Raw genomic sequence first — 15,878 nt, forward strand, 5'->3', positions numbered from 1 at the left:
ACTTATTTTGAGGCAGAATTAGTTAAGACCTGAGTGAGCCAGTGGTAACTTCTACTAGAATAGGGAGAAAAAGTTAACTCAAGTAAAGGTAGGTTGTATAGTAGGGACAAGGAAAGTTATCTGAAATCTACTTCTCTTTCAGCGGTGCTCTACGTATCTGTTCCATTCTCTTCTTTTTCTCTGATGAGAAGCACCCTATGCTTCACTGATTATTTTAGTTTCTAATTCCCCATAACTGTTCATTATTCATGAGTTTGATGGCTGTTTTAATGAGTTCCAATGCCACATTAAGTTTTTGGCTCAAAGCACACATCACTAACTGGTAATTTCTTCAGTCCCTATGGGGACTGATATTCCAAGTCATCACTTTAAATCAGATCAATTTCAAACGTATAGTTTCAAGTTGTTTTTTTTTTTTTTTTTTGCGGTGCTGGGGATTGAGCCCAGGGCCTTGTGCTTGCGAGGCAAGCACTCTACCAACTGAGCTATCTCCCCAGCCCTAGTTTCAAGTTTTTAGTGTCCTAATCTAATCAGTCATTGGGAAAGGTCAGGTTATAGCACCAACCAGAGTTGCCACTGCCTGGTGCTTACTATGCAACAAGTCTCATGGTAATATATCACTGATTCTGAGCCATTCAGAAATAGGCACTACTATTCCCTTTTAAAATGAGAAGCCAAGACAAGTTAACTGATCTGCCTAAAACCAAGACTATTTAGTGGTAGAGCCAGATCTGAATGTAGGGTACCTTGGTTCAAAACACCATCTCCTAAGAGTACCCATTTTGCAGGAATTATATGGGTGGACAGCACAGTGACTGGTATCTCTAATACATCTGGATTTGGACAAGTCTAAATTTAAGGTATAGCTTGGCCATCTATGTGAACGGGTAAATACCAGACAAAAGCTCTAGCATGGAGATAAACTTGGAAGTCACTAAGTTACATAAAGTTGAGGGAACAGAGAATTATACTGAATGAATATGTTAACTAGAAGGAAGAAATTGCCTCAGGCAGAATACTGGGGGTACAATGACATGTAAGGGTCATCTAGAGATAAACCTACAAAGAGAAGTGAGAAGGAAGAATCAAAAGCAGAACCAAGGAGGTATAGCATCATGGAATATAAGAAAAGACAGAGTTATTAAAAAGAAGATTGTAAAAGTATCAAATATTAAAGAGTTTGTTTAAAGTTTCAGAATACTTTTAAAGAGCCTGAATATGACATTAATACTAAGATTTACATTTTACTTAAGTATTTCAAAATACACAATGAAACAAGTAACACCCTTTTTTTCTTCGCAAAAACAAAGAAAAAAGATATTTTCTAATCTATGTGAGGCAGTTACCATTTAGATTGTCATGGTTATAAAATTAAGCATGACTAAACAATATAAGAAGATATTTTTAGAGATTTTATTTCAGTAGATTTCTACAAACTTTGTAAATACTATATCTTCTCATTTATCCTTAGTCAAATAAATAAATTCAATCTCATTAACATTTGTAAAATGGGAATGCTAATGTAATATAGTGAATAATTTGCCCCCAAATCATGAGATTTTTTTTTAATCAATGAAAGAATTGAAACGGATTTGATTAAGATGGCATATATTGATTTTATAATTAGGATTATAAAAAGTAAAAAGCAAAAAAATAAACCATCAAATCACTAGGCTATATAAGGTATCTCAACATAATTTTTAATAAAAGTGAACCATATTCTTCACAAATTGTCCATTTCAGTGAAAGAGACCAAGATAAACAGTACCTTATTATGACAATTGGATTTTTCTGTCAGGTCAGGAGACTGAGATCTGCTTTTGGGACTAGGCCACTCTTCTCCAATCAGAGATGTCCTCAAGGAAACCTTATTTAATTGTTGTATATATAAAAACAGCAGAAACTGTAGAGTGTCCACCGAAAGCTGTTCGACAAGAAAGTAAAGGATGAACACAGAGCTGGGATAAAGTTCAGTTGGTAGAGTGCTTGCCCCAGACACAAGGCCCTGGGTTCAATCCCCAGCACCGCAAAAAAAAAAAAAAAAGCAAAAAAAAAGCAAAAAAAAGATGAACACATGACTTAAATCAACATCAATCACTAGTCTACAACTAAGTAGACACAGTAAACTAAGTTCAAAAAACAGTTTGCTGATCCTCATAAAACTGCAGAAACACTGCTAGGATTTGATATGCATTCTCTAGTACCCAGATGCAGGCATTTGTAAAATGAACTTGAGTCATTTACCCTTGCAAAAAGTCATAGAAATTCTTTCCCAAAACTAATGAAAAGGAAAGGATGAAGTACATACTTAGGTACATTATTGCAGAAGTTTAATCTTACAGTTAAAATTAAAAAAAAAAAAAACACCATCACCTTAATTTCAATAAGTAAATGAGCAGATGTAAGAAAAAAAAAAGACAATTTGGTCAAAATACAAAGGTCTAACCTAAGGTTCACAGACTTATCAAGAAAGCTTAGGATATCAAAGTAATAACTGAAACTGTATGTAATTTCTTGGTGTATGTACATTTTGAGTAGGTCTCAGGTTTTCATAAAGTTTTTGAGGTTGTGGGATGTAAAGAAAGAAAAAAAACACTACTGGTCTGATAGCTATACAAAGTCATTTCTTATTTGAGGAAAGGTGTGGTTTGAAGCTCACAATATGAAGTTCATAATTATCCTTAAGTACCCATCCCCATCTTCCACAGGAGGCAAAAAAGTGAAACGATACATTTGGGCCTGCAGTTATATTCACCCTCATTTCCAACCTGGCTAAAAATTGCTATCTTAGGAACTTAAAAATACAGATCCTCAGGATCACCCAGATCTATTTAACCAATGGGCAATATGGGGCCCCATGAAAGCATGTATTTATTTTTTAACTTTATGAACTTTTTAAGGTAACTGAAGCTTCATATAAGATCTAGTACAGATCTCTCTGTAACCTTAACCCAGTTTATAACCTTGCAAAACTACAATACAATGTCACAACTAGGATGTTAACATTAAAGCAGTCAAGAGAGAGGACATACCCATCAACAATTAGAAACCACTTCCAGGCCTAAACAATCAAAACCTTCTGCAATCCTCCCCTCTCTTTCTTTACCTATTCTTTGGCTGCATAGAGAGTGCTGTATGGTTTTAGAGGAAGGGCAAAGCTACAAAGCAGAAGGAACCTATATCAATGTTGACAATATAGAAGCAGTTCATGTGCCAGGAACATCTGATTTATGTGAATGAAAAATAAACTTTTATTATAATATTAACAAAAAAAAAAAAAAAAAAAGGGGAGCCCTCTTATTGCCCTTTGATAGCCACACTCACCTCCCCTGCCAGTCTCATCCCTTCCTTAACTCCTGGCAACCTCTCATCTACTCTCCATCTCATTTAATTTTGTTATTTCAAGAATGTTACACAAATGGAATTATAGGATATATAACTGACTTTTTCACGTACGGTAATTCCTTGATTTTATACGTACTCCCATTTAATACTTTTTTTGTTATCTTACTATATTCTTTATGTGGTCTACCTGTTAAACTATAAAATTCTTGCTTTTCCCATTTTTAAATCACTAGTAACTAGCATAACAAGCATAGAATATGCTACATAATAAACACTCAAAAATTTGGAACTTCTTGAAGGTCTTAATTCATCTCTATATCTGTAGCATACACTTCTGTACTTAGCACATAGTAGGCACTCAATAAATACTTCATTGATGAATAACTACAATGTCTCATTCCTCCTAGTTGTATGATAAACTTTTCAATTTCCAAAAGCTTTAGCTATTACCCTGTGTCAGAGACTGGCTAGATGCTAACTACTCCTCTTGAAAGGGCACACAATTAGATGGCTTTTCTCAGCCTCCCTTGCAATTAGATGGGCATACTTGAGTTACAGTCAATAAATATAGGTGAATTTACACTTACATCTACTACTTTCTAGCTTAACCCCTAAAATTCTCCAAAAGAAAAGGAAGGAACAGGTATGGCTGTGGCAAACTGAATTCTATTATTTGCAATTGTTCACCTCCCTGTCTTCCAAGAAGCTTATATAGCCCTACCCATCGTATGAGATTTTCCATACTTCCTGTGAGACTGTTTACCTTCCTACCTCATAGACTTTATGCATGTGACAGAGCTTTAGCCAATGGAATGAAATTAGTTGTAGTTTATATATTACATCTGAACATAAATTATAAGTCATGAGAGCCCAGAAATAAATCCACATGCATATGGTGAACTAAATTTTGACAAAGGTGACAAGAATACAAAAGGAGGAAAGGACAGTCTCATAAGTCTCTCCTATAAAGGATACTAGGAAAACTGGATATTCATATGCAAAAAAAAAAAAAAAAAAGAAAAAAGAAACTGGGTCCACAGCTTAGACCAAATACAATCAACTCAAAATGGATTAAGGACTTAAATGCAACATCTAAAACAGTAAATATTCTAGAAGAAAAACAGGAAAATCTCCTTGATATTGGACTTGATATGATTTTTTTATATGATACTAAACCAATGGTTACTGTTTTAAGTCACTGAAATGCTGTGATCATTTGTTGCTGTAATTAACATACTTCGTGAAGTCTTATCACCAGGCAACAAAAGCAAAAATAAACAAATGGAATTAGATCAAACTAAAAATCTGCACAGCAAAGAAAGAAATCAACAAAATGAAAAGGAAACCTATGAAATGGGAGAAAATATTTGCAAACCTACATAACTGATGAATTAGTATCAAAAATATATAACAAACTCATACAACTCAAAAGAAAAAGAAGTCAAATAGCCTAGTGAAAAATAAGCAAAGAACCAGAATAGACACTTCCTCAAAGACATATAAAAAGCCCACAAGTATTTGAAAAGGTGTTCAACATCACTAGTCATTAGGGAACTGCAAATCAAAACCACAATGAGGTATCACCTCACATGTTAGGATGGCTATTATTAAAAAAAAAAAAAATGGAAGATTAACAATCATTGGCAAGGATGTAGAGAAAAGGTAACCACTCTAGTACACTGTTGGTAGGAATGTAGATTGGCACAGCAATGGTGGAAAACAGGATGGAAATTCTTCAAAAATTAAAATCAGAACTACCATATGATCTAACAATCTCACTTTCAGCTACTTAACCAAAGAAATGGAAATCAAATCAGATCTTGACTATACACCTACACTCTCATGTTCATTGCAGCATTACTGACAATGGCCAAAATACAGAAATAATCTAAATGCCAATGGACAGATAAATTGATAAAGAAAATGTGGTGTATATGTATGTACATCCATACAATGGAATACTATTCAGCCTTTAAAAAGAAGGAAATTTCTGCCGTTTCAACAATATAAATAAATGTGAGGACAATATGCAAAGTCAGATACAGTAAACCAAATACTATATGACCTCCCTTGTATGTTGTATTAGTTCACTTTCTGTTACTGTAACAAATTATCTAAGGCAGATTACTTTAGGGAGAAAATAGATTTATTTATACTCACAATTCTAGAGGTACAAGATTAGAAGGGCTGCATCTGGTGATGGCTTTCTTGCTACTGGAGTCCCAAGGAGGTCCAGGGCATCACATGGCAAGAAAAACCGAGTGTGTACATGTGTGTATCTGTTTGCTCACTCTCCCTCTTCTTATAAAGTCATCAGTATTCAATCATGGGTGGGCTACCCTAATGACCTTATCTAGTCCTAATCAATTTCCAAAGGCCCCACCACCTACATCACGGTCAACAGGTAAGTTTCTACCCTCTCAATTCCTCATAATGGGGAATGTGAACACATATTCACAGCATATATAGAATCAAAATAGTCAATCTCAAAGAAGTAAAGTAGTATACTAACTTTAAAGAGCTTTAAAGAGTATACTTTCTTTAAAGAAAGGGGAAATGGGGAGTAATGATCAAAGGCTACAAAGTTTCAGATATGCAAGATATTTGGTCTTAGAGATATGGCATAGTGGATATACCTATAGCTAATAGTACTGTACAGTACAGTTAAACAATTTTCTAAAACTCTATATATTTATCCCCAGACACATCAAGTTGTCTTCAAAACAAGGGGAAAAAAGCATCATGATTTCCTCCTGCTTTGTCACTCCTCCCTTCTGTTACAAGAATAGGCATGACTTATAAGAAGCTGTTTCTTCAGCCTTGGTTCCCAAATGAGAGGACATATAAAGACAATCACAGCTTGGAAGAAAGCTATAGCTAAAGTGCAGCCTATATATTTCATTGTTTTTTTTTTCCCCCCTGCCAAGAAAAGTTGATTAATATGGACTCCAAAATACACCTGTTGGACTTTTGTCTGAATGATTAACAAACTGATATTGTTCTAAGTCACTGAAATACTGTGACTGTTACTATAATTAATCTATTATGATTAACATACTTTATGAAATCTTTTATCACCAGGATGAATTTTTCTTTATTCCATTTTTGTACTTTATCATTATTTTAATTAGTTATACATGACACACATGCACAGTAGAATGCACAGTAACACATCATACATAAATGGAGTATCATTTCTCATTCTTCTGGTTGTACATGATGTGGAATCACACAGGTTGTGTAGTTATATACGTACATAGGGTTATAATGATTCTTTCTACTATCCTACTTACTCTATTCTTCTCTAGCCGCCCCCCGCCGCCCTTATTGTGCATTAACAACCGCATATCAGAGAAAACATTCAGTCTTTGATTTTTGGGGTTTGGCTTATTTCACTCAGCATGATATTCTCCAACTCCACCCATTTCCCAGCAAATGCCATAATTTCATTCTTCTTTAGGGTAATATTCCATTATGTATATATATATCACATTTTCTTTATCCATTCTTCTACTGAAGGACATCTAGGTTGGTTCCATAGTTCAGTTAATTGGAGTTGAACTGCTATAAACATTGATGTAGTTGCATCGCTGTAGTATGCTGATTTTAAGTCTTTTAGGTATAAACTGAGGAATGGGATAGCTGGGTCAAATAGTGGTTCTATTCCAAGTTTTTTGAGGAATTTCCATATTACTTTATGAGGAATCATTTTTAACACCAGCTACCCGTACTAATTTATGAGCTCCATAGGGGCAGAGATGCTGTTATGATTTGTATGTGTTTGTCTCCCAAGGGTTCATGTGTTGGAAACGTGGTCTCTGGTATGGCAATGTTAGACCTAGTGGGAGGATATTAGGTTATGCTGTGGGCACTGCCCTCAGAAAAGATTAAGGTCCTTGCTGTTCCAACTAACTAGCTGTTAGAAAGACTGGCTTCTAATCTCAAAAAACTAAAGGACGAATGATCTCGCTGATAAGCGGATGAGGACATATAATGGGGGGTGGGAGGGGTTAGCATTAGGGTTAGGGTTAGGTTTAGGGATAAGGAGTGTGGTAAGAATGAAGGAAAGAAGGACTGTATAGAGGGAAAAGAGGGGTGGGGGGAAGGGAAAAAATAATGAATCAAACATCATTGCCCTATATAAACGTATGATTACACAAATGGTATGCCTTGACTCCATGTACAAATAGAGAAACAACATGTATCCCATTTGTATACAATAATAATAAAAAAAAAAGAAAGAAAGAAAGACTGGCTTCTATCCACCCTCCGGGCTTCCAGTCTCCCCCCAAGATCTTTCCCTCTTGCACTGCTCCCACCATGGTGCCATCTGCCATGTGACACGGGGGACCCTTGCCAGAGCCAGCACCATACTGTCTATATTCTCAGCCTCAAAAAATGTGAGCTAGCCAGGTGTGATTATATCTATAATCCCAGAGGTTTAGGAGGCTGAGACAGGAGGACTGCAAGTTCAAGGACAGTCTCAGTAACTTGGCAAGGCCCAAAGCAACTTAGCAAGACCCTGTCTCTAAATAAAATATTTTTAAAAGACTGGGAATATGGCTCAGGTTAAGTGCCCCTGGGCTCAATCCCTGGTACAAAAAACAAACAAACAAATAAACCACAAAATAAACCTTTCTCAAAGTTACCCAGCCTTAAGTATTTGGTTATCATAACAGAAAACGTACTAACACAAATTGGTGCCAGGAGTATGGTTGTTGCTAATGATTATTTGAGAATGTGGAAATGACTTTTAAAGTGGGTAATGTGCAGAGATTGGAAGAGTTTGGAGGAACAGTCTATAAAAAGCCTAGAATGGTGTAAATGGAGTATTATAGGAAATTTTTGGTGAGAGCTCAGATGATCCAGAACTAGGGAAGAGCTAGAACATCTTAGAACCTGGTTAAGTAGTTGTAACCAGATTCAAATGAGGAATATTCCAACAGAAATTGGAGTAAAGGTTACCTTTGTCACACCATCAAAGAACTTGGTTGTACTGTGTCCACGCCCTAGAGCTTTATAAAAGTCTAAGTTTAAAAGGGATGAACTCGAATGTCTGGCAGAGAAAATCTCTAAACAACAAAGCGTTCAGGTGGTGCTTGGTTACTTTTAATTACAAATAGTAGGATTCAGGAGCAATGGAATGCATAAGTTAAAAGGAAGTAGATCAACTTTGAAAAAAAAAAAATAAATCACAGGTTGGTCAGTGAAGGAGTACGTCCTAGCAATTTCTTGTTAAAGATATGAGCGTGGATAAAACATGGCCAAACGGTATGTATCAGGACAATTAAGAAAGAGTCCTGAAAGGTAACTCAGAAATCTGTGTGGATGCCTCTTCCACTACAGACCCAGAGGCCTAAAAGGAAGAACTGTTTCAAAGAGAGCTCCAGATACTCTCTCTCGGCTTACTTCCCAGGGTCCACTCAGGATTCTGCTCCCTGCTTTCCAGAGGGGCACTCCAAGTGGCTGATTCAGCTACGGTTCAGCAGGTTCAGGTCAGGTTCACGACACCATTCCTAAGGAATGGAAGACCCTGGTGGGCACACACTGCTCATTCTGCAGACATGCATAACTTGAGAACTATGGAGTTATTACAGTTTCTGCCAAAATCTCAAAGCAAAGCCTGGAAGGCCAGACAGAGAGTTCTGCCTTGGAGACAGAACTGCCTGAGAGCAATGACTAGAGCAATGCTTAAAGATACTGTAGGAGTGGAACTGCCACCAAGACCCCAGAACTGTGAAGCAACCAGCATGCAAAGCCCGTCAAGACAGAGTTGCAATCATAAGATTTCAAATTGAGAGCTGAGGGGGGTGGATTAAGTCCAGCAAAGTCAGAGAAACAGGGCTGCTTGAGGCCTTGGAAGCCTTTAAACCCAGCCTGCACAGGATGCAGGACCTGAAGCTTTAAGATTTAATGTCTGGGGCTGGGCTAGAGCACTTGCCTAGGGCTTGTGGGGCACTGGGTTTGATCCTTAGCACCCCACAAAAGTAAATAAACAAGAAAAGGTATTGTGTCCATCTACAACTAAAAATATTAAAGAAAAAAAAAAAAGATTTAATTTCTGCTCTGCCGGGTTCCTGACTGGTTTTGGGCCAGTTACTACTTTCTACGTGTCTATTTCTTTAGAAATGGGAATATATACCCATCCTGGGCTTCTCACCACTGTACACTGGAAGTAGGTAACTTGTTTTAATTTTTCAGGTTCAAAGCTGAAAAGAGTTTGCCTTGAGTCTCAAATGAGACTTTTGAATTGATGTTGGATCCAGTTAAGACTTTGGGACTATTTGGATGAACAATTATGTATGTGAGGACAATATGAGTTATAGGGAGCAAGAGGCAGGACACTATGGTTTGTCCTCTCTGAAAACTCAAATTTAATTGAAAAATTAAATTTCTCCAAATTTAATCGAAAAATTAAATTTCTCCAAATTTAATCCCCACTGTGAGGAATTAAGAAGGTGAGAACATAATTTATGGTGTTTAAAAGTGGGACATTTGAGAAGTGATTAGAATTAGATAAGGTCATCAGGATGGAGCTCCCATAATTGAATACTGGTGGCTTTATAAAAGGGAGAAAGACTAGCATGTATACGTAAATGCCTGGCACTGCCTCAGGACTCTGCCAGAAAGAAGACCATCACCTTATATGGCACCTTGACTTTGAACCTCCAAAACTGTGAGTATAAGTAAGATTTTTACCCAGTCCATGGTACTGTCTTACGAACAACAGAAAAGGAGTGAATACACTGTCCTAACCATCTTTGACTCCCAAAACATAGTAGGTGCTCATTTAAAAAGTCTCTGACTATAACATCAGTGTTTCATAATAAAGTCAACGAAAATATTTCCCACTTTCAATTTCAGGATTCCTATAACATTATGACTTTGGGAGCGGCAAAGGACTGGTAAGGACAGACTTAACACTGAATAAATTATTGCCAAACTGGAACTGCTAAAACTCAAATAGTAGTATCACAATGGTCATTAATCCAATAACTCAAACCATACTGCTAGTACAAAAATCAACAATGGTTTATTTCTCAAGGTTGTTCAACACTTACCCGATTTCTCTGCTTTTCAACTTCATCTTCAGACATGCAGTTGGAGAGAACTTCAGACCATTCCAGGCGTGCCTCAGGTGTCCTCACCGAAAGACTATCAAATATTTCGAAGTAAAGCCATGCCAGATCCTTAGCCAACTGCAGCTTCCCACATGCAATGTGCCTCCATGTAGACCAGTAGAGCCGTGGGTAAGCTCCCTCTGTGGCCCGGGTTCGCACATAGGTGGCTATCTTCCTGAGATAATGAAGACTGAACTTGGATGGAGGAGGGACCTGCAAGGCACCCACTATAAAGGGTTCTGCTTTTACCCAGAGGAGAACTCCTGACTGATCCATATTATGGCTAAGAACATCTGGATGAAAAGGCTTCTTTGCATACCTAGGAAACAAAGTTTCTTCACGAACTGACTTGAAACATATTTCATTTATACATTTTCCTGGAAGGTAATCCCTCCCTTAACTGTTTTTCAAAGTACCACATCATCAGCTTTAAAAGCAGCTATAATTCATCAACCAAATGCAGAAGAGATTTTTGGTCAGATCCCATTATAATCTATTTGAGAAAAAAACAGTAATAAAACAAAATTATCTTATTTGAATTATTAGAAATCTGCTCTAGAAAAGTGTGTAAATTAATAAAATCTGGGTTGGTTTCCTGCTGTGGGCAGGAAGTAAAGAAGGAATAGGGAGAGAAAAGTCATCCTGCCATGGAAAGTTATGCTCTACTCTGACAGGGGACACTATTACAAACAAGAGAAATAAAATTTCAGAGTTAAATTACTTACACAGAGAGGACAGCTGGTTAACAATTTAGACATGTTAGCTGTACAAATGCAATATGAAGCACTAATATGAGGAGTTATGAGAATGCTCATGTAAACATAGGATACAAAGGAGATGAAGAGACAGTAAAGCATCTTTATTTTCTACAGTGAACCTGCTCTGGCATATTCTATTGTGCTCAGTTCAGGTGCAGTATTTTAAGATTTTGTTTTTTTCTTTATTATACATAACAATGTCAGATGATTATATGGAATATGTATAAAACATTTAAAAACAGAGGGAGGGAATCATCCACATTACCACCACTCAATGGCAACTGGTTAATATTTTATTGTATTTCCTCTTTGTTTTTTTTCTACATAGACTGGATGTTGTTTTTGAATTTTCATAGTTTGTAAGAATATACATAATTCTGTATTAAAGGCTTCACAGACTCCAAATATATTTCCATTTACTTTTAGAAACTTACTAGGCTTAGGATTTTTCATGAAGCTGGGTATGGTGGCACATGCCTAATTCTAGCAACTTGGGAGGCTAAGGCAGGAAGATCACAATTTAGAGGCCAGCCTCAGCAACTTGGTAAAGCCCTAAGCAACTTGGTAAGATCCTATCTCAAAATAAAAGCTAAAAAAAGGGGCTGTAGCTCATTGTTGATGCTGGGTGATGTATTTATCTTGGCTCAATGACTTCTCCTTTGTATATATTAAAAATTTGTTATAAAAAGTTCAACTGTTTTCATTATTTTAATACCCTGATTACCATTTTTCTACATAGTTTCTCCATAATGAATTATTTCCCAGAGATTTTCAGATGTATATTTGTGAAATGAAGTAACTTATATTGGTACACCTCCTGACATATACTCCCATTGTTTTCCAAAATAACTATCAAAACTGTATCATCATTTAACCAATGGAACCCACTTCATTGACCACTCCTCAGCATTAACATCATTTAGGGAAAATTTTCCGTATAAAACTGATGAAAAATGTTTCACTGTTATTTTGCATTTGATTCTACAAAGTTGTGCTGCTTTTGGAAACTAGTAAAAAAAAATTGACATGGAGTGCTTACTATGTGCCAAATAGCACACTAAATATTTTGTACATTTCACCTCCTTTCACCCTCACAACCACCTAGAGATACATGATTTCCTTCACTTTCAATTGAGAAACCTTAAGTTTGGAGAAGGGACTTACCTAAGGTCATACATTTCCTTGGCATTGCCCTGGATTAGAAATCTGATCTGACTAAAGACCTGGACAGCTACAAATGTACTCTGGGAGTTCAGAATGGGGAGAACCTCTGAGGAAAGGAGTGGGTCCAGAACAGTATGAAAAGTCTTAGATATGAGACCATTTAAGCAACAGGTGAAGGAATGTGGGAGCGTGAACTGAAAAGGGTGTGGAAGGGTAAATGGCGGCTGGGTTCGAGATGGGAATGGCTTGGCGTTGTTCTAAGTTCAGCTAAACGATGAAAAGTACATTAGAAAGATCTTCATTCTCTCCAAAATGAAAACAGTTGCTCCTGAGGTACTGAGCTGTTCCTGAAGTGCGCAATCAAAGCCAGATCCTGAAGACGACCCCCTATCCTAACCCCGAGATTCGACAAGGCTATATTCGTAACCATCAAACTGCAGTTCTTTCCCTCGGGATGCGCTGGGATAAAGGTTTTCCGGTGAAGAAACAGGCGAGGGCCCAGGGCGCTAGTACTGAGGCTTAGCCGCCATCTCCGCAGGGGTCCGGAGTAGGATGTGGCGTGGGCCGCTCGAGCGCCACCACCCTATTTGGTAACAAGATACCCAGCTGACAGGCTCAGGAGTGGACCCGAGACCCAGCAAGCTTTAAGGCAGCCTCCCCAGCCTAAGCCTGCGGCCCGAGCGACCCAGCCTCCAGTCCGCCCTTCCCCCTCCCCAGCGCTAGTCCGCGAGCAGTTACCTGCGAAAGCAGGAACCGGTCCACCGCACCTCTCCGCGCGCCCTGCCCGCCCTTCACTTTGCCGCGCGCCGCCGCGCGCATCGCGCACGCGCAAGACCTCGCACCATCGAGAACCCGCGGACCTTGTTGCTAGAGCGGCAACTGCTTCTCCCGCGTCTGAGACAAACTTTATTTCTTACGGGAAAGCCAGAAGCCCATGAGTCCACAATCCAAGAACCAAGCCAGATCCATTGCTTTCTGGTGTCGCGCATTTCTACCCAGAGAAGTAATAAGTTTTCTATTGCTCCAGAGAACTGTGATCAACAAATAGCTGTCGGTAAGGTTTGCAGGGTTTGATCAGGAAAAATAATGGCAGTTTACCTTTGTGGAGCCCTTACTATTGGCAGGGCACTATGTAAAACACTTTGATTATATTATCCTAGTCTTCTGAAGAGCGCTTGTAAGTAAAGCACATTTGTTTCACCGATTAGGGCATAAAAAGGTGAAAGCAAGACACCCCCAAGGTCACCCAGCAAAAAAATGAGGCAAGACTCGAATCCAGGTCCTCTGAAGTGAGAGCCATCGCCTTCCCCCACCTCGGCCCCTTCAGCGTTAGCTCCTTAACTCTCAGGTCAGCTTTCCTGCCGTGTTATAGCCTTCAGGAAGCGTTTTTGGATTCCACCGAGCAGAAGATACACTCAATTTAGGCTTCCATTTCATGATTTCTGAACATTCCTGCTTTCTTAGTTCATTTATCGCCTATGTAGGTGTGAGAGATTCAAAGGTAAAGTAGATCACAAATACAATAGTTCCTCTTTTAGGTCGCCTCTCTCCCTTACTAGGTATCTTCCTGAAAGCAGGTGCTTCAGGTTTAAACAGACCTGGGATCCAGGCAGCATCATTTACAGCGACTTGAGCAAATTTTATCATCTCTATGCCTTAGTTTTCTTTTTCTTCCCCCCCCTCACCCGCGGTGCTGGGGATCAAACCCAGGGGCTCCCATATGCACAGAAAGCATTCTACCACTGAGCTACATCCCCTCCCCAACCTATGCCTTAGTTTTCTGCATCAGCAATTAGTACAAATACTAATTGTTTGGCACAGTGCTAGTAATTAACAAAATGGGTTAAGTTCCTTGCTTTCTTGGGATGTATCATTTAATAGGGAAAATGGACAATACATACTTAAAATAGTGATTTCAGATAATAATAAAAACTGAAGATGGAAAGGAGAGGACCAGGGAAGGCCTCTTTGGAGTGTTGAATTTGAGTTGAAGTCTGGAGACTAAGAAACTAGCTACATGAAGATCACAATCAAAGCAAGTGTTACTCAAACATATTTGAGCACTACTTCCCTGAGGCACAGTTCTAAGGTGCAATTAGTCCAGACTTATGCTCTCATGAGACTGACATTTGTTTGTAGGAGTTTGGGAACAGGGATGAAAATAATAAAATATGGTGGTGTAAAAAAGGGACTCAACAGAGCTAATTTTGATTGATTGGACAGGAATGTCTTCAATGAGGTGGTGACATTTAAGCTGATATCCGGGTTTTAAAAAAAAAGAGTACCCATGTTAGTCTCTGAGGGAGGGAAGTAGTTTAGGCAGAGGGAATAATAGCTAGTGCCAAGGTCCCAGGAAGAATTTTGGTGTATTAAAGGAGAAGAGGGCAGTTTTTCTGGATCAAGATAAGGTGTATAATAGGTAAGGGTATGGTGCCTTTTTTTCTTTTCTGAAGACTTTTAAGTTAGCATAGAGTTAGCCTTTTAGTCTAAGTGTAAATGAAAGGCCATTAGAAGTTTTTAACAAAGAGAGAAACATGACTTGACATTGAAAAAAAAATCATGGAGGGGGTCCAGGGGTACATTAAAATACTGTATTAAGTTGTTAAATGTGGAGACAGGGAGATCAGTTAGGAGGCCTTTCCCTGGTAAGAGAGGATGTGACTTGGCCGAGACGTAGTAATGGCTATGTAGTAAACAGATTAAAGATGTAGTTGAGAGGTAAAGATTTGGATAGGTTGTACAGGAAAGGAATCAAGTAGACACCTAGAGTTTTGTCCTAAACAACTTGGTGGTGCGTTTACTGGGATGAGCAAAACCGAGGAAAATAGAGAATTAAAGAGTTCTGCTCATAACTGTAATAGTTTTTATTCATTGCATGCATACCATGTGCCACTGTGCTAAATAATTCACAGATTTTTTTCCCCACTAAAAATTCACAATACTTTTCCAGTTAGTGCTTTGCTTTAGTTTTGTTAAAAAAGAAACAGGCTTGGACTTGGGAGGATGGGGAAGGTCTCACCGCTATGAAGTGCTGGCAGCCAAGTATGAACTTGAGTCAGTCTGTCTCCACGGTCCCTTTTCTATAAGCTAGCAGACTTCTTTTCTATGAAACGGAGTCAACTGCTTACGGGGTGGCCAGGATACTGTCCGGTAAGACCTCCAAAGCGCTGTTTGAGTTGGCGCGAAGTGACAGCCCCGCCCCCTTCCGCCTTCGTCCCTCAGCGCCGGCACCCAGCGTGTAGCTCAGTGTGAAATTTCAAGACTTCCAAGCCAGCTAAAACCTCCCTCTCGCGCAATTGGTCGGTTCTGATGGAAAAGTCTCACGACTGGTGAAAAACCCAAAGAGGCGGGCGATAAGGAAGACTTGGTGTATCTCGGTGCCCTCACTTGGCACCAACCCCTGCAGGGGCCTTTCACGTAATTTTCTTCGACTCGCGGGAGCCGGGGCTGAGCTGCTCTTGTGGCGGCGCGATTCTTTGACGTTTCCTCT

The 15,878-nt window shown here is 38.7% G+C and overlaps 1 protein-coding gene across 7 annotated transcripts in view; it reads right to left on the reverse strand.

The window, feature by feature from the left end:
• Window positions 1–15,829, reverse strand: part of Tbccd1 (TBCC domain containing 1) — a 29,239-nt gene extending 13,410 nt beyond the window's left edge. The window contains exons 1-4 of one of the 7 annotated variants that reach the window (XM_047563454.1): window positions 15,408–15,829; window positions 13,127–13,864; window positions 10,407–10,679; window positions 1,769–1,924 (exon numbers count right to left, since the gene is read on the reverse strand). In XM_047563454.1, the coding sequence (XP_047419410.1) occupies window positions 1,769–1,924; window positions 10,407–10,679; window positions 13,127–13,207 (510 nt within the window). In that variant the 5' untranslated portion in view covers window positions 13,208–13,864; window positions 15,408–15,829. Of the gene's footprint in view, window positions 1–1,768; window positions 1,925–10,406; window positions 10,786–13,126; window positions 13,865–15,407 lie in introns of those variants that run through there. The other 6 variants (XM_047563451.1, XM_047563457.1, XM_047563452.1 and 3 more) reach the window with 6 other exon arrangements.
• Between the last annotated feature and the right edge of the window lie 49 nt (window positions 15,830–15,878).

Source organism: Sciurus carolinensis, chromosome 9 (assembly GCF_902686445.1).
Source record: "Sciurus carolinensis chromosome 9, mSciCar1.2, whole genome shotgun sequence".
In the NCBI taxonomy this organism is placed as follows: domain Eukaryota; kingdom Metazoa; phylum Chordata; class Mammalia; order Rodentia; family Sciuridae; genus Sciurus; species Sciurus carolinensis.